General features: G+C 48.7%; 1 protein-coding gene across 1 annotated transcript in view; it reads right to left on the bottom strand.

The window, feature by feature from the left end:
* SLC23A2 (solute carrier family 23 member 2) overlaps nucleotides 1–19,421 on the bottom strand; it is a 52,262-nt gene that overhangs the window by 20,790 nt on the left and 12,051 nt on the right. The window contains exons 2-7 of the mRNA XM_058042312.1: nucleotides 11,361–11,635; nucleotides 10,811–10,909; nucleotides 7,956–8,072; nucleotides 6,016–6,173; nucleotides 2,250–2,338; nucleotides 935–1,005 (exon numbers count right to left, since the gene is read on the bottom strand). Coding sequence (XP_057898295.1) covers nucleotides 935–1,005; nucleotides 2,250–2,338; nucleotides 6,016–6,173; nucleotides 7,956–8,072; nucleotides 10,811–10,909; nucleotides 11,361–11,495 — 669 coding nt within the window. The 5' untranslated portion in view covers nucleotides 11,496–11,635. The remainder of the gene's footprint in view (nucleotides 1–934; nucleotides 1,006–2,249; nucleotides 2,339–6,015; nucleotides 6,174–7,955; nucleotides 8,073–10,810; nucleotides 10,910–11,360; nucleotides 11,636–19,421) is intronic.

Consider the following 19,421-nt stretch of genomic DNA (forward strand, 5'->3'; position numbering starts at 1 on the left):
CATAACACTTATGGTTTTCTCCACAAAACTATTACACAACAGACCAGTGGGCCAGTCTGGAAGCTGTGTGGAAAGCACATCACACTGTCAGACAGGAGACCTGGGGTCCAGGCTAACCTTTAAGCTCTCAGATCGAACGGCAAGGGTTGGTGCGCCACGAGGTGATGCTCCTAGCTCCTAGGGGCAGAGTGTGTGCTGCATTGGTCACAAGTGCTCCTTAGAAGCTGGATTAGAGCAGCGTTGTGGTCTCAGGAGACTGTCAGCCCTCTTGGCTGCAGGGCTCTTGGCAGGATGTAGCTATGGTTTGAACATGGGGAAGAGAGAGGGGTTGTTTTTAATTAAGAAAAAGTCGGCAGCCCAAAGCAACGGGATGGGAGATCAATTCCATGACACACGCCTTCATTTGGACTACTCTACCTGCCACCCTGGCGTGGCACAGCCCTCAGCCTGCCCTGCAGGGCACCACGACTTCACACTGCAGTGCTGAGGGTGGAGAAGGAGCTGCAGGTATCTCACAAGTCTTTGGGGGAGAATCGACCTCTTTTCACAAGAGTCTCCAACTTAAAACACTTGGGAAGGAACCAGATTTCCTAAGTGCAGATTCAGCAGCCCCAGTGCACAGGGACAGCAGCAAGGGGCCTGGCAGCAGCTGAACTGCTGCACAAATCAAGGCTACAAGAAGAGTTTTCGTCTCTCTCGAGCATTTCACTGCACGGCTTTTGGGATGTGGTAACTAACTCCTGGTATTTGCTGTCCAGCAATGAACAGGTGGAAAAGATGAAGACTTCCATGAAATGAGCAAAGGGATATATTCACATGGAGATCGCAGTGAAACAAGAAATCACCAACTTAAAGACAAGAACACACAGATGATAAAGTGAGGAACTTAACTGGAGCTGGAGAGAGTGACAGCAAAAGGCAAGCCCCACATTACCTCTCGTATCCGGGGGTACCAGATGTGCTCCGTGTGCAGCAGCTCTGCTGTTCCGTTTGCAACTGTTACATCTTCCAAAGAGACAAAAAACAGGGGCTTCTTTTATTGCCCAGCCACTCTGCCCCGTCCCACACAAACCAAACCCCTCCCCGGGCTGCGGCTGATAAAGGAGCCCCAAATTCACAGAGAGAGCAAGCTCTGCTCAAATGAAGGCAAACAGCCAAGCCCTCACTTCTCCCTGTGCTCCAAAATTCCCAGCAATCGGGGTTCCAACAGGAAAATGCCCTGATTTCCAGACAGGAAGGTCAGCCAGGAGTTCCCTCCCCACTCCAGTGGGGAATTACTCAGCTGCACCCCAGCAATCCCAAACTCCTGCTGCTCCCCAGTGCAGGTCACTCACTGAAGGAGCTGAGCCCTGGGGACAGCCCCACTGGCAGCTCTGGGAGGGGAAAGGGTCAGGAGGAAGATGAGCAAAGCTCTTTGTGACAATCTGCAGTCCTGGGGAAATGGCTTTGCCACCCAGGGATGTCAGAGTTTATTTCTGACCAAGCTGGGTGTTAATCACATTTTGAATATGCCATAACAGAGATGTATAAACACCCAAATAATAGAAATTAAATTATCAGAGTCCAAAGGAGCCCTGGGAAGGGCTCCAGTCAGGAGTGAGCAGCCTGATTATTGCCTGTGCTGCTGCTTCCCACTGCCCACAGCCTTGGTACTGAATAACCACCCCTCACTGAACACACAAAACTGCCAGAACCATTCCCAGTCCAAGCTGAAGCCAAAGCTCCCATCCCAACCAGAATCTCTTCCCTCTGAAGCTCAAACCTCCCAGGATGACGACAGCAGCAGAGAAGAGAGTGAAAAAGAACACCCCAATCTTGTCAAAACCTGTCAGGTATGACTCCAGCAGGGGAAAACCCTGGTCTGGAGGTGATGCTGCTCATTGCTCAAACTGCCTCCCACTCACCACTTCAAAGGGCTCACTTGGACTCGCTGCTTCCCAACATTTGGAACATTCCGGGAAGGAACATTTGCAGAACGCAAATGGAGCACAAGAATTACTTCATGCCACAGTTACAGCTCCTTTGTCAACGTTTTTATATTAAAAAATTCCCAGAAACTGAACTCCACAAGGACAATTTCAGGAATCTTCTGTGGCAGGTATTTTAACACTGTAAAAAGAGAGGCTTTCCATATTCCCTGCTCTTTACTCCCAGTTTTTACATCAGAGGCTCTGGCAGCTGCACTCCAGGTGAGCTGGGCTGTTTGTCACCTAAACAACACCTAAACATACAGGATAAACAACAATTACCTGTGTTATTGCACTTCCACTTCTCCAGGGAGAGAATTGCTCTGGCAGGTGCTAGGAACGCAAAAGCACTGGCTTGGAACAGGGGTAACCTGGGGAGGAGAGGAGAGATGGTGACATCCTGTGGGGTGGCCACTCAAACCACCCTGTGCTGAGCTGTTAAATCGGGAAACCACAGGATTTCTCACCAAAGACAACCAGACAGAGAAACACAAAGACTTCACAAGGCAAAGAGCTGACAGCACCTGCCTGGAGTGACTGCAGGGGCCAGGCAGGTGTGACAGCAGCACAGGGACACAGGGGGACACTGAGGTAAAGGTGCAGTTTTTCCCCTCCCAGCTCTCTGGAGATGCAGCTTTCACCCTCCCAGCTCTCTGGAGGTGCAGTTTTCACCATCCCAGCTCTCTGGAGATGCAGTTTTCACCCTCCCAGTTCTCTGAAGGTGCAGTTTTTCCCCTCCCAGCTCTCTGGAGGTGCAGTTTTTCCCCTCCCAGCTCTCTGGAGATGCAGTTTTCACCATCCCAGCTCTCTGGAGATGCAGTTTTCACCATCCCAGCTCTCTGGAGCTGCAGCCTGCAGGCTCCATCCCTCCCCTGTGCATGACTCTGAGCTCACTCATTTTGGAGTGCATGTCTCAATAACTGCTGGGCTGATGGGAGCAGATTAGATGTTCCCAGTGCCTGCCACCAATAAATACAAACACCACAAGAATTTCAAGATGACATTCTTAGCATTGATGTTTACACTTCCCGAAAGATTTGAGAGATCTGAAGAGGATCTACCTGCACCACGTATGGATTTGCTGACCTCACTGCACCTTGTGTAACAAATACCCCAAGGTCACTAAACTGCAGATGCACTCTGAACTATTCCACAAATACTGACAGGAATGCATTGCCAGGAGATCCCCTTAACGGGAAATCCCGAGGTGTGACACAGGGAATGAGGGCAGGAAAAAGAACTGCTCAGGTGAAGATCAGAAAATGCTCACAGGAGGAGAAGTGTGGGGGGAAATGGGGAACAGAGAGCACAGGAAAGATCAAACCAGTTATTGATGGAGTTGGGAAGTTCACAGGAGCAGTCTGGGCAACTTCAAAGCCACCAAATGCTGAAAGCTGCATTATAAACTCAAACTTCATGAACTCCACGAGGCATCCAAGCGTGGCTGGCTGGACAGAACTCCCCTGGGAGCTCCCCCATGCAGAAATGCCAGCTCCAGGAAGCCAGGGCTGGTGGCTCAGGATGATTCAGCCCGTCAGGCAGAGCTGGTGCCCATGGCAGGGCTGCAATACCTGGAACAAGCTGCTACTGCTCCATCCCACCTACACAGCCCCCTCAGAGGTTTGGTAAGCACACACTGCAAACACATTCTCCAGGGCTGAGCTCACTGCTGCCAGCCTGGGCTGTTGTGCATCCCATGGAACACCAGCCCAGGGATGGGAAATCACACCCCAGAGCACCTGGCCCTGCTCCACTGTTGTGTGACACAGCTAACTCCCAAAACAGTGGGGATTCTCCCCCTAAGCCAGGCAAAAAAAAGAGTAATTTAAGTTTTCTTAAACAAGTTGTTCAAAATCAAGTCAAGCGAGCTCTGTCCCCTCCTCAGGTGACAGCTGCAGTCTGGGAGTGACTTACAGATTTTAAGGCAGCCACTCAGTGCCAGCCAGCTAAAGCACCAAAGCTCCTGAGTGGGGTTTTCATTCCAATTCCATGTCTAAGCCATCCAGCTGCTCCGTTCTGGCACGGGTTGAGGTGAAGAGAGGAGTTTCTCTGCAGGCAAAGGCACCTGGAAACGTCTCACTGGGCCCCCGTGTCCCACAGATGTGAGAAAGCTGAGCCAGAGCAGGGCACAGCAGCAGAGCTGCCACCCTGGCGGGGATTAAAGCTGTGCTGAATTACCTCAGTGCCACTAATTACCCACTAATGAACCCCTGCCAGGGCTGGGGCTCACTGCACAAGCCAGGGAATAGCTGGAATTCCTAGAACTGGTCTGGGTACCCAACCTACCCCAACTCCACCCCGTAATCGAGCTAAATCCATCTTTAAGAACCCTTAAACCATGGAATTTGACCTTTTGAAACCTTTATTTGCTGAAATACTTTGCAGTTGACAGACTTGCCAATGAATACTTGCAAATCTCATTGAGAGGCCTGAGCTGCTGTATCCCATTCCCAGCCTTACATAAACCCCCCATCACATGGGCAAGAGTTATAAAACATCCCAGCGTGGAAATTTCCTCCCCAAACACAAGTTATTTTAAGGCCCAAACACAATTTGGCCTTCAGGGATATGAAAATGTAAGTACAATGCAAGTTGGGAGCCACTGAAAAGGGAAAAATCCCAGCAGGGTGGAGGGCAGGGCTGGGATTACACAGAAAGAACAGAGAATTTCAAAATTCTGTAATTTTGGCTCTGTGATTTTGGGCACCCTTCTCTCTGAATGAGCCCCAAATCCCCCTCTAGTAAGTGATAAAAAACCCCAAGATTATTAAGGGAGAAAAAACCCCCAAATATGACAAACTTCCAGACAAGGTACATGAGGATTTATGGTTACAGCACAAAGAGCCAGCCAGACTGGAAATAAGATTATTGACTTGGGGAGCCTTTACTTAAAGAAAATACATTGGGGAAAGAAAGTTTGCTTTTCCAACAGCTTCCACTCTGTTGTTTTGCCATCAGAGTGAACTTTTCGAGACAGAGGAGTGAACTCCTAAGTCCAGTAAGACAAAAGAAATAGAGGGAAGGAGGTTTTTTCCCCCAAAGGAAGAAAAAGTGAAGTAAAGGTAACTCAACCACCTAAGGATTCTGGCTCTTAACTAAATCCTTAAAAATGTGGAATTTTCTAGTGGCAAGCAGGATTGCTGCCTGTGCCCAGGCTCACCAGCAGTCCAAGGTGGTCTGCAGCAGAAATTAATAAAACCACCACAGTCAGCCCCTCTTTATCAAGGTGTGTGAATGAATTTTTGCTCTCCCAGGAACACTTCCACCTCGTTTCCTCTCCCTGCTGGATTTTCTCACTCCTGGGATGCCTTGTGTTATTTCAGATCCACATTTTTTTTTTGGGAAGCAGCTTTTTAAAAGCTCGCCCTAACTGCTGCTCTGCTGCTGTTGGTTTTGTGTTTCTGGAAACCCAACAAATTTCTGTGCCCAGGCCCTCACCTGCAGCCCAAGGTGGTCTGGAGCAGAAATTAATAAAACCACCCCAGTCAGCCCCTCTTTACCAAGGCAGCCCCTCTTTTCCAAGGCGTGTGAATTAATTGCTCCTCTCCCAGAACACTCCTGCCTTCTCCGTTCTGGGAACCCCCAAATTTTTGTTCTAAGGCTCACCTGCAGCCCAAGGTGGTCTGGAGCAGAAATTATTAAAACCACCCCAGTCAGCCCCTCTTTTCCAAGGCGTGTGAATGAATTGCTCCTCTCCCAGAACACTCCTGCCTTCTCCGTTCTGGGAACCCCCAAATTTTTGTTCTAAGGCTCACCTGCAGCCCAAGGTGGTCTGGAGCAGAAATTAATCAAACCACCCCAGTCAGCCCCTCTTTTCCAAGGCGTGTGAATGAACTGCTCCTCTCCCAGAACACTCCTGGCTTTCTCTGTTCTGGGAACCCCCAAATTTTTGTTCTAAGGCTCACCTGCAGCCCAAGGTGGTCTGGAGCAGAAATTAATCAAACCACCCCAGTCAGCCCCTCTTTTCCAAGGCGTGTGAATGAACTGCTCCTCTCCCAGAGCCCTCCTGTGCCCCAGGAAGCCCCCAGACTCCTGCTGCCAGGCTCACCTGCAGCCGAAGGTGGTCTGCAGCAGGGTGGTGATGCCCACGCAGAAGAAGATGGTCCCGATGAGCTGGCTGGTGGCCCACTGGTCGAAGCCCACGCACATGGCATCGGCCAGCAGGAAGGGCACGGCGATGGTCCCGCTGAAACACGTCAGGTAGTGCTGGGGGCACAGGGTTAGTGCTGCTGCAAACCGTCCTTCCAGCCCATCCCCAGCACCAGACACGCGCTTAAAGGGGTTTAGGGGTCTCAGGGGAGCTGAGGTTTTTAGTCAGAGGTAAGTTTTTTTAGGAGTTAATCAAAATAAATGGGTGGGTCTTGATGAAGTTATAACATAATAGTTAACTAATAATTGACTGCTTGTCAACATAATGTATGGCTAGCTGGGTTTATAATACAGAATTATAAGAATATATTCTTATAGAGGAATATAGAAACTGATAAATAGCTTTTAGGAACATAAGACAATTGTTTTTAGGAACATAAGACAGCTGGAGGCCTCCTCTCTTCTGAAACCAACTGAAAACGGGGGAGTTCTACCAATGGTTCATTTGTCATATTTGCATTGAAAAGGTGGAAAGGTCAGAAGGAGGAAGATTTCATTTACTTCCTCATTTTGGGACCCCTCCCCATGAAAGGGACCCATTTCAAGGGACAAACCACACATGCTTAATGGCTTTTGAACTAATTACGATATGGAGCAGGGGATGGGATGTACCAAAGTTATGAATATGCATTTGTATTTTGGATATTCAATACTTGTATGGATAAAAGGGCTCTGTAATCACCTGTAAATTGGGTGTGTATATGGGAGCTATCCCACAACAAACAAACACTTCCTAACTCTAAACTGTTAGAGAGTTTTTGGATATTGGTACCAGATCAATATCCTTGTTGGGAATGGGATGTACCAAAGCCATGAATATGTATTTCTATTTTGGGTACTCAATATTTGTATAGATAAAAGCGCTCTGTAATCACCTGTAAATTGGGTGTGTGTTTGGGAGCTATCCCACAACAAACACACACTTTCTAACTCTAAACTGTCAGAGTTCTTGTCCATCACAGCTGGGTATCAGTACTAGATCAATATCCACATTTTTAATAAATCAAGCAGCTTCTGTTCCTGCCTCTGAACCCCCAGCAGAGCTCCCCTTCCCAGAGCTTTGCTGTCAGTGCTTCTCATGACCCCCACGTGGAGATTTCTGATTTTTGCGATTTCTGGGGGATCCCAGGCTCCTGGAACACCCCTGAGGAGGCACCCAGGTAGCAGTGCTGAGAGCAGCCTCCAGCCCAGAAATAATTCCACTCACACTGGCTCACATCCCCTGCTCACACACAAGGGACTCCTCAACTCTTCCTCCACCCAGGTACTGAAATAACTGCAGCAGCAGCTTTAATATTCAGTATTTCAGGTCTAAACCCTTGTATCTCCCCATTTTTATCTCCAGAGGTGCCCAATGTCCCTTGTGAGGGTCTCCACTGAGCCTCTGCTCACTCATTTACCAACAGCAGCTTTTAACTCAGTAAATATTGGAGTGACTCTCACAAATGCATGAGCTGAGAACTGAAATCATTCTCACAGCAGTGATCTGAGTCTAATCAACCTCAGAAAAAACCTAACATCTCCTTCAAAATCATTCCTAAAGCAGTGATCTGAGTGTGATCAGCTTCAGAAGAAACCTCCTAACACCTTCAAAATCACTCTCAGAGCAGTGATCTGAGTGTGAACAATCTCAGAAAAAACCTCCCAACATCTCCTTCAAAATCATTCCCAGAGCGATGATCTGAGCGTGATCAGCCTCAGAAGAAACCTCCCAACACCTTCCTCAAACAGGTGAGAGTGGAGAAGGATAAACCTCACAAACAACAATGACCTGCACAGAAAATCCTCAATAAATTTGGAAGCTGCAGAAGCAAAAGCTGCCTCTGCCTGGGGACGTACCTGCAAGCCCAGGAAGATGCAGAGGTACCAGGGAGGAACATCCTCAATGGTGTAAATCATGTCAGTCCTCTGGGCATCCAAGCTGCCACTGCTGTCCAGGGTCTCTGCCAGGGAGCTCTGCAGGAACAAGGGGCACAGCAGGTTAGTGCTGCACGGAATAAAGGGAATTTCAGCCCCCAGGCTGCTTCGGCAGCTCTGGTTTGTGACAATTTCAAAGCCTTTCCCATCCAGCTCCTGAGTTTGTAGCCAGCATGTTCCCTTCTGAACACTCCCTGCTTATTTATTTATAATTGCTGATTTCTGACAGAACTGATCTGGCAGCCAAAAGGTGCCCAAAAATGGATTCAGCATGACAAGGCTGTTAAAAAACCCCACCAAACCCCAAAACCACAAAAACAAACAGAAAAAGAAGACAGGGAAGAATTGGAACTAAGGAGAAGAGCTCTGCCCTTGCACCAGAGACCAAAATCGCTGGCTAAAATAAATCCTCATTATGATAATTGCTTCCCTGCTTTGCTCTTACCCAGTTCCATCTTGGTTAACCACTTTTAGCCAAAGAATTCATCATTTCCCTTCTTCCCCCTCATTTATGCAGTCAGGAAAAATGCCGATTATTTATTACACCCAAATTAATCCCCAACCAATTTCCACCAGCCAGGCAGAATTCCCCCAGGAATTTCGATTCCCCCAGGAATCCACTGCCAGTGCCAATGGAGAAGTGAGCACAGCCATTCACACATCAACACCCCAGCGAAACAAGGGCCAGCCTCTGCCATTTCCCTGTCACAAACAAGTGGAATCCGGTTTGGGAATTCCTGAGAACAAACCCGCAACGCTCCAAATGCCCAGCACAACGACAGAAGCAGGAGGAAGTATCAGATGTTGTAATTTCAGAGCAAGCGGCTCAAAAATTACCTTACACAACAGCTGCTGTGCCCTAATCCAGCCCAGGACGCTGCGGGCCCACGTGGAGCTGCCTCACACGGAGCCTGGGAGCTCTGCCAGACTCGTGACTGCCCCAAACGGGCTCCACTTCTCCAAAAATGCCCACCACGGCCAGGGCTGGGCTGCACTCGGTGCCACCTGCCAGCCCAGCAGCCAAAGTGAGCCTGGCACTGCCCTGCCACCCCAGCCTGCTGCTGGGAGAACAAATCCACATTTGGGGGGTGAAAGCGGGCACAGCAGAAATGCAGAATACAGGAATTCATTTGAGAGAACTCCTGGCAGCACCTGGGGCAATGCCCTCCCCTCCTGCAGCACCAGCGACAGCCTTCCACGGGCTGAAAAAGGAACAAACTCTCTCCTGACCCAATTCTCTAAAAAAAACCCATGTGAATAGAATCAGGGATTCGAGCCATGGGATGGCTGAGGGTGGAAAAGCCCTCTCAGATGCCCAGCTCTGACCACCGTGGGCATCACCAACCCCATCTCCAACCTTAACACCCCTGGGGATGGGGACTCCACCACTGACCCTTCCCACCCCTGACCACCCTTTCCAGAGGAAAATTCCTCCCAAATAAATAAAAAAAATGTCCAGCCTGGCCCTGCCCTGGCTGGGCTGCAAGGACCTCAGGGCCCAGTGCCACTCCACACGTTCCTTTCATGTGCTGAACAGTTCCCGTACATTTAGGAACTGTATCTTTCATTTTCTGTCCTATGGGGTAGTTCTGGATTTATTATTAAACAATACCCTGCAAATTTAAAATAGCAAAAGAAGCCAGAACTGGTTTGTTGCCATGAGGGAAGGAACGGGGTGATGGTTTAGCTGACTGAGGGGTTTATTTTGGATTAGGCTGTGGGTTGAGGGCTTTTTTTGAGATTTCTGGAGAAAACAACAATGAAAACAACACAACAATTCCACTGTCTCAGGGTGCTCCAAGCCCCTTCCAGGCTGGCATTGGGCACCTCCAGGGGCAGCCAGAGCTGCTCTGGGCACCTGTGCCAAGGCTGCCCACCCTGTTACTGCACTGGGAGCCACAGCAAAGCTTTAACTCCAGGAGAAATGCTTCCTCCACAGCTCCAGGTCTCTCTAAGGTGAATTATTCTCCATCACCCCCAGTTCTGATGCCAGCTGGGAGGGAGGGAAGCACAGCTTGGGCAAAGCAGGAACACTGAGGTGTCTGGAGATGGCTTATCTCATTGCACAATTCACCCCAACACCTCTGGCTCAAGGCTTTTATCAGATTGTGCCTCTCCACTCCAGCCCCAGCATGCTCCAAACACCAGCCCTCAAAGCCTTTGAGAGGTAACAAAAAGCTGCCCATGAAACTCAGGGGATGGTTTAAATCTGAAATTCAGGAGAGAAAACATGAACTGCGTCCCCTGGTGCCATCCCTGCCCCAGCAGAAACCACAGCCTTGAAGGAAGGAGCATCATGGTGTCCCTGCTTGGAGCCAGGAGTTTTGTTCCTGTTTCAATCAGGACATTTGAGAAACCTGGGTCAGGCTGAGGCTTTTCAGAGACAAAACAACCAGCTGGACTAAACGTTTTGGAAGTTCAGTTTACCATAATCCTCATCCTTTTTTTAAACAAAGCTCAGACTCACACCACCTCAGCTTGCAGGATCATCACTGAACAGACCCAGGGAGTGAAAGAATGGAGAAAAAAAGCTGGAAAAATCCCACCCAAGGGCATGAACTGCCCCCACCACTTCCTGAGTCATGGCCCAAGTGCTGCACCCACAGTGTGTGACCAGGAGTCACGAGGGCAGAAGTGCCTGGGGAGATGTGGATGTGCAAGTCAGCAGCTCTGGGACAGGAAAGCTCCCAGCCAGCCGGGGGCAAAGCACCAAAAACGAGCTCCCGACAGCAGGAGAGCCCCAGGCAGCCTGTTTCACATGAACTCAGCCCCAGTACCTTCTCTGCTATGCCATTTTCTGTGGTGTAGATGGCCATCAGCTCTGTGTCCTCTGTGTCCTGGTCACCGCTGGACGTGGCTCCACCGTTTATCACCACCTTAAAAAGCAACAAAAACAGAAATAGGTGAAGTTTTTAAAAATCAACGTTTCCTCTGCCATCACACCTCATATATCATTTTCTCTGTGGGCGCTTGAGATGTGCCTCTGACATTTAGTCAGAGAACATGAGGAGCATGGCAAGGCATCACTTCTGTAACAGCAGGGACCGAGAGCACAGAGAGCTGCCTGTGCTACACACAAATATTCAGAGTTTGTCACTGACTGTCCATGGAAATCAAGGGTTTGTACACCTGGGGCATTACTGGAGCATTATCTGGACTCATCCTCATGTTTGCTCTGACCATGGGGAGCTCCATGTCCTGGGAATGAGCACACACAGCAGGGCTGGCTGTGTTACACACAAATATTCAGAGCTTTGTCACTGACTGCCCATGGAAATCAAGGGTTTGTACACCTGGAGCATCATTCCCTGCCCAGGGCTCACTCACAGGCAGGGTGAAGAAGGTGGGGTGCTTGGACTCATCCTCGTATTTGCCCTCCGTGGAGCCCCCTCCTGCCTCCACCGACTTGGCCGTGGTGTTCTTGCCAATGCCCATGGTGTCCAGCACGTCCAGGACTTGCATGCAGCACCCAGGAGGTGCCTCTGGGACAGGCCAAGAACAAAGGACAGCTCCTTATTCCAGCAGCAGCAGCAGCTCCAGGAGTCACTGAGGAGCTCAGTAATCCAGCTGGGACATCAGCGCGTCCTTCCCATCAACAGCTCCTAGGAGGGAAGGGAGAAATTGGGAGTTTTTAGGAGGGAAATAAGTCAGGCTCATCATCTGAAGGTTTTTTAGGAGGAAAACGAGTCAGGCTCATCATCTGAGGGTCCTGAGTTTGTTCCTCACCATATGTTGGTTCTTGGCCTCTTTACTTCTGTTAAAGGCACTTGAGATGACAGCTCACATTCAGATTTAAATATTTATTATTTCTCATCTACATTACAAGTCCTGAGTTCTACAGCATTCTACTAGCAAGCCACAGAATGGTGAACTCTCTTTCTATTCAATTAAGAAATGGCACTCATATTATTTTTACTTTTAACCCAATAACTGATCACTCCAAGTCTGCAGTGTGGACTTTTTTATCCAATTACACAATACCACCCAAACTTATGAAGAAGAAGGACACACAGAAAATCCAAGTTTTGCAGCCTGTGCTTACTGAGCTTTAAACACAGAACGCAGCTGCCAGCACCTGCAGGTGAAAGCAGGTCAGGTACAGGTGAAAGTACAGGACAGAACCTGCAAAAATAGCTCCTGAAAGGCACAAAAAGTGGAATTTTCTGCACCCATCCAGGCAGCAGAACCCACTCACACTGGTGTGAATTCAAAAGCAAGTTAATGATGGGTTCAGCTGAACCCTAAGGTGGAATACAGCTCACGGACACTCAAATACAGGTCTGGATTGGAAAAAAAGAGGCAGAATCTGGGTTTTTCCTGAAGTCTCCCCTTCCAGATGGTGCTCAGGAAATGCCAGCAGCTCCTGTCTACTGTAATTGCAATAATAACTGAACTTGAGAAAGACTCTTCTGCTGAGGGCAATTCAGGACTGTACTAATATATGAATACTAATATTTTAGAACCTCTTAATAGCTGTTAATTGCCCATTTGCTGGAAAACTCTGGCTCCTTGAGGTGAAAGAAACATTAAAACTTTCAGAGCAATGGAGGTATCTCCTGAAAAGTTCCATAAAAATGACAATTTGGGCACTGGGATCCCTTGAAGCATTAATTAAATCAACATGGAATGGAAGGCAGTGCCTGCAAATCAGAGTTAAGATTTGTTTATGAGCTTAAATATTAAGGCACATAATTAATTAGTTCTCACTTGAAGACTGAAGGAGAAGATTGGTTTGAACACTCAGTGTCTTGCTCTGGAAAAGAACTGTAATGTCCATTTTCACAGAGCAGCTCAGGGCAGAGGAGACAGGTACCGCTTAAAGGTTAAAGGCTTGGGGGCACTGGGCTGGGATTTCTGGAGGGTTTTTCTGTTTGCTTTCACAGAACAATGAGGATTTATTTTTTTTTTCCCTAGCACACAAGAACAAGGAGAGGAGAATCTGCCTTTCTCTGCCAGCGCAGACGTGCTGCATCCTCCAAGAAAATCAGAGGTGGAGACGGGCGAGGCTGGGTCCGGCAGTTCATGGGACCGGGAAGGGAAAGGGCAGCAGGACACCTCCCTCAGCCAGGACCAAGACATCAAAGTGAAGCTGCCAGGATCTGCTCTGGGGTGCCCTGGCACTCAGCAGCCCCTGGGAGCTGCACCAGGACAGCAAAGCTTGCCTTGGGTCCAGGGATGGCCGAGAGCTGACGCAGCGGAGCTGAAATAACAATTCCCCAAAAGAGACAGGCAGAACCCCTCAGCGCTGCCTTCCCAAGGACAGGGAGGGTTCGGAGCTGAAATAACAATTCCCCAAAAGAGACAGGCAGAACCCCTCAGCGCTGCCTTCCCAAGGACAGGGAGGGTTCGGAGCTGAAATAACAATTCCCCAAAAGAGACGGGCAGAACCCCTCAGCGCTGCCTTCCCAAGGACAGGGAGGGTTCGGAGCTGAAATAACAATTCCCCAAAAGAGACAGGCAGAACCCCTCAGCGCTGCCTTCCCAAGGACAGGGAGGGCTCCTGGCACCAGGGGCTGCTCCAAGACAAACCAGGAGGAATCTCCCAGCTCTTCCTGCTGCTCCCCGGCAATTAAAACTGCACTGAATGGGCGCAGAGGGCTCTGGAATGCCTTGATTCTGCAATCGGGAGTGTCAGAGAGGAGAAGATAAACTCTGCCAGCGGCCTGAAGCTCTCTCAGAGATCACTCCTTATCAGCTCCCACCACATGAGTCAGGTTTTACAGCCCTCCAGAGCAAATGCAGCTCCTGGGGAGCTGAAAAGTCCTGGAGAAAGAGATAAAACAAAAGAGAAAACACAAAAGAGATAACACGAAAGAGATAAAGCCCATTGAGCACTGGGCAGGTACACTCGGCACAAGCCATCACCTGCAGGCTGGGGTCCAATGGGAAGCTGGAAGTGGAATTTCTGCCAGGACTCCCTTCCCACGTGGGTCACCCCAGAGCAGAGCACACCTGTGCTCAACACAGAAGGCCAGGAGAGGCCAGGCCTTTACAGAGCTGCAGATAAGATTAGGGGTTACACAAAGGTGCAAGTTCAGGAGGAAAAGCCTCCTGGCCAGGGAGAGGCCACCCCGCACCTCCAATATCAGCACAAAGCTCCTCCAGCCCCAGAGCCACCAGGAGGGGACAGGAGAGGTGGCAGGGTCTGGTGTGACACCACATCCCCTCCTCACGCTCCCAGGACCACCCTCCACGCCCTCCCTTTGCCAAGGTTGCTGCTATTGCATTTTAAACAAACCAGGATGTGTTTCAAAGCTCGTGGAAAAAGGATAAAACCCATCAGAGATCCGGAGATCTATAATTTGTTTAAATGCTCTTTTTTCTCCCTGCAAGTTTCTGCTCTGGAACCACCACCACAAATAAAAACATGCACTGGGAGCACAAAGGTTTCCCTACAGGAAAATCTGCCCTAGAAAAGCTCCCACTTGCCCAGGTACCAACTGCCTGCGAGTCAGTAAAAATCCTTTTTTATCATCTCCTCAGCAGCCCCAAGGGTTAACTGGGCAGGACAGAAGGTGCAGACAGACATGAGGAGTTTACTGGCAGGAAAAGTGGCCATGAACCCCACAGGAGTGGGACACTGACACCTGCCCTGCACGCACTGTTTCCTTTCAAAGCACTGCACGCAGCTTTGGGCTGAAGCACACCCAAAATATTCCCGGGATCAGATTTATGCTGTGGCAGCTCCTCCCTGCCCTGCTCAAGGCTTTCAACATCAATATTTGAATCCAGAGCCTGGCAAAAACAAAGGCCACCTGACCTCCAGGCAGCTGGGAAGTTTTGGGGTTCTTCTCTCGTTTTGGGTTGATTTGGGGTTTTTAAACTCCTCTTAGAAGGGTCAGTGCTTTGCCAGGTGCTGTTGGCCTGGCAGCAGCAGCAGGACTGGCCATGGCCATGCCCAGGACATGGCAGTGCTGCTGTGAAGCTCATTTGCAATGAGCAGACCTGCAGTTTAACCCTCTGCAGGAAGCTCAGGCTCCCCCATGACTGCCAGCCCTGAAAACTACAGTTTTTCCAAAGTGAAACCAGCCCTGCGTGTTCCCTTATTTGCCAAACTCAAACCAAAACCCTTCTAAAACCACAAAGGCTGAATTCCAGCTGGATCCTGAATTCCCACACCCGTGACAACCAAAATAATTCAGACTTTCCCTGTCCCTTCAGACAATCCCTGGCCTGGATTTGGTGGCCCTTCCCTGCTGCACACGGGAAATATCCCCAAAGGAAGCACAAGGAATGTGGTGGCAAATGTCACCATGTCACAGCTCCTGAGGTGGCACAGCCAAGCAGGACCTTCCTGGCTGTCACAGACGGCTGAGGAGCCAAAAATCCTCCGGCTGCTGCACCCACGAAGGAGATTAGAATCAAATTAAGGTCGCTGCTTAATTGCCATCATCAATTCATTATTTTAATGAGCTGTCAGGCTGGTGTGAACAGACCAACTTTCTCCTGCAAGCGGAGGTGATGCTCAGCCAGCACTTGTCCCTCCTGAGGTGCCTCTGGAATTCCAGCACCTCCCTGGCACCTCCAGGTGTTTGGCACCTCTGGGACTCTCAGGATGTGTCTGAACACAGCCAAGGTGTGAGATTGTGTTTCTGGCAGCGGACATGCAAAGGGACACGGACTCCCTTTAAAAGAGAACTTTGCTGCTCACGGGCGCCCAAAGGTGCTGCGTGTTCTCCTAGGAAAAAAAGGCTCTCCCCAGTTAAAAACATCCCACAAACCTCTCGTCGCCCAGGTGAAAAAAAGCTCAACAAATACTCAAAGGATGCAATCCAGGTCCCGTCTGCAGAGCCACAGCCACAAATCCGACTGCTCCATCCCAGACCTGTGCCTGGATGGGGCACCTGAGAGCTCCCACCCGCTGCCCACACGTGCAGGGAGCGCCTCAAAGGTGTTTTTTCCTGCCTTCCAGGGCATTTTCACCATCTCACACATGTGAAGAAGGTGCCCAGAACCCACACATTTCATTTTCTCTTGGTGTAAAAGCCACCCTCCTGCTTCAGTCTTGGAGGGAGTTTTTATCTCAGCGAGTTTGGAGCAGCCTCTTCTCTTTGGTCCCAGGAAATTCCTGATTTGTCTTTAGCAGGGACCTCTCTCCTAATTTATCTTTAGCAGGGACTTCTCCAGCTCCTTCCCACCAACTGAAGCTGCACTGAAATGCCACCACCACATCCTAACTGCTCCTAGATTTCCCCTTGCACTGAACCACATCCACAACAAGGAAAGCAGACTCCAAATTTCACCCAACGCCACCCAGTTCATCTTTGCCTGCTGCAGAGACAATAAAATGCTGCCACATACCCAAACTTCCTAACATCAGACTCCTAAAAAACTCAATTTAGGCTTTAAAAAGAGTTGATGGGCACTTTAAGAAGCTTCTCGCTTCAGCTCTTCAAAGCACAAACAAATTCTTTCTTTGGAGGCACTAATGAATTTTTAAGTAGTTGGTATTTTGACTGCCATCCAGAGCGGCGCTTTAATAACTGACCAACGTTATTAGGGCAAGTCTACACAAAGCTAAGCAGCAAAGTTATGCCGAGCTCAAACCTTCCACGTATTTAAAGCACATTAGCTAAATCTCATTAACTCCCTGTGTGAATGAGCTTGTTGAGAAGGGGACTCAAATCCAGCTGAATGAGGCGTCTACCAAAGGATCTCACAGCTTCCAAAAACTGAGGTTTGGTTAGTCAAGTTATTAACTGAGAGCATGGTTAGGCTGGGATTCTAAATCAGAACAGGTGAAAATTCTAAACCAGAATAGGTGAAAATTCTAAATGAGAATAGGTGATTCTAAACCAGAATAGCTGATTCTAAATCAGAATAGGTGATTCTAAACCAGAATAGGTGAAAATTCTAAACCAAACTAGGTAAAAATTCTAAATAAGAATAGGTGATTCTAAACCAGAATAGCTGATTCTAAATCAGAATAGGTGATTCTAAACCAGAATAGGTGAAAATTCCAAACCAGAATAGCTGAAAATTCTAAACCAGAACAGCTGAAAATTCTAAACCAGAATAGGTGATTCTAAACAAAACTGGCTGTTTCCAGCATCAGTCACCCTGTTTGATCAGAACACTGCTGGCCAAGCAGCTCCCACTCATCTTTCACCCCCTTATTCCCATTTTGTTGGCCCAAAAGCAGCAGTTTTGCCCAAATCCTGTGTACTGCATTTGTCACCCTCCCGGAGAGCCCTCCAGTGGGCAGGGATGTTGAAATTCCAAAGAACAGGGTAAATAAAATTTAAATTCGGTCTCACTGCCCTGGAGCTCAGCACACCTCAGTGTATGGCACACGGTAATTTGATTATTTATAATGCTATGGAGTCCTTATGGTGTCCCTGGGGAGAATTAATAATTTGGGCATTCCAATACCTCGCTGTTATTACCAATATTAATGCACAGCTCGTTAAGCTCCTTCATGGCCCTCAAAGCAACCTGAGCTCACACTGGCTCCTTTCTCAGCCTGCTTTGTACTTGGACTTGGCACTTTGATGAAAGCTCCCTTCTTTCCAAGACTTTAATCACGTTAAAACAAAGGTGGAGTTAGAGACTCATCCAGGGAAAATTCCATTTATTAAGTAAATCGAGGTAATGTGCCAATTTTTCAGCTCTGGATGTGAAGCTCCTTCCCGAGGGCTGAGGCATCCCTGTGGCTCCTTTGGAAAGGGAACAGCTTGAGCCCAGTAACCAACACAAACCTAGCAACTGATCCCAGATTTGAGGAGTTTTACACTGAGTTATCAGTGAGACTTGTCTGAAATAAACACTTCCATTTAGCATCACTCATTGAGATTTGGAATTAATAAACTTTCAGAAACTGACCTTTTGTGCTCAAGCTTCCTTAAAATCTCTTTTACTACATAACTATCATATAAATTTTTCCCGTTTTAAAGGAAAGCAAAGTTTACAGATAGACAGAAAAAAGCAAATACTTTGGAAATAGTAAATATCTCTTTTTGCAGCGATAGCAATTTTAAAATGAGAAATTAAGCCCTCAAAACTTTAAGACACACAAAGTTAGTTATTAACACCTGCAAACAGACATTTTTAAAGTTTCCTATTTCATCACGCTGACACCAAACCAAATTGGATTTTTGCAACCATCCCCAGCAAGGCAAACCTGCAGCGAGCTCTCGGAGGCAGCAGCAGCAGCAGCCCGGAGGATGCAGACATCCATCCCCCAGGAGCACTTTTATACTCCTTCTGTACTTGCCCATTGTGTAACCGCTCCCAGCCCACGCTTACACAAGGGCAGGGCGGGAGGCAGCACCTGGTTACTCCTTGGTTACTCCCCCGTTACTCCACGCCTCCACGCTGGGTTTACGCAAAGCGGCCCGGCCACAAAATCCCGGGGAGGACACCCGGGCAGAGCCCCCCAAAAAATGGCACGAGAATTTCCAGCAGCAGCTGCAGTCAGGACAGGGATTTGATTGATTTTCTCCGAACGTTCCTCCACGAGCCTCCCTGATAAATGTTTTTAGCAGCAAACTGGACAAGCCCTCAGGAGGTTCCTGAGCCAAGGGTCAGTGACCCACAGCCTCACGGGGAACTGAAACACAGCAGGACTCTGCTGGGCTCCTCCACTTCCCCAGGGGAAAACGCTGAGTAACAGCGATGGGCACGGGGCACAGTGAGATGGAACAGAAGCGAAAGCCTTGGAGCAGCAACAAAACCAGCAAGGAATAAAACCTGGGTTGCCGAGCACTAGGACAGGTTGCCCAGGGAAGAGGGTGAGTCCCTGTGCCTGCAGGTGAATAAAAGCCATGGAAATGTGGCATTCAGGGCATGGTTCAGTGCTGTCTTGGTGGCTGGGCTTGATCTCAAAGCTCTTTTCCAACCTAAACAATTCTAGGATTCTGAAATTGCTTCCCGATGATCTCCTTGCCCCATTACTCTTCTGTGGGAGCTCAGCCCTGCCTCAGGCTGTCCTGACACTCCTGAACATCACTTGGTCATTTTACTCATGCCCATTTCCCTTTCCAAAGGATTAACGAGACACCAACACCCTACAGCTGATCCTGAAGCCGTAACCACAACAGGCCACCACCTCTCCTCTCCTTTCCCTTCCCTCCTTCAGAGACTTCCAAATGTTTCCACAAACACAGATATCTCAATTTCAACACACAGAAACCTTAGAGACCTTAACACAAACATCACCAAACTTTAAGACCACAAAACACCAACTGCTGCACCCAGACTGGCTGAAGAGCACTGATCTGTAACACTTTAGGGAAAAAAGGGCTGGAAATTGTTTTAGATTCAAGGTATTTGATGTGCCCTCAGGGAGCTAAAGAAGTGAGTGATCAACAGCAAGAGGAAAGCTTTAGGTTTTGAAAGAAGTAATAATCCATTTGCTTTTTTACTCCAACGTTCAACTGCTGTTTAATC

Source organism: Melospiza georgiana, chromosome 31 (assembly GCF_028018845.1).
Source record: "Melospiza georgiana isolate bMelGeo1 chromosome 31, bMelGeo1.pri, whole genome shotgun sequence".
Lineage (NCBI taxonomy): Eukaryota > Metazoa > Chordata > Aves > Passeriformes > Passerellidae > Melospiza > Melospiza georgiana.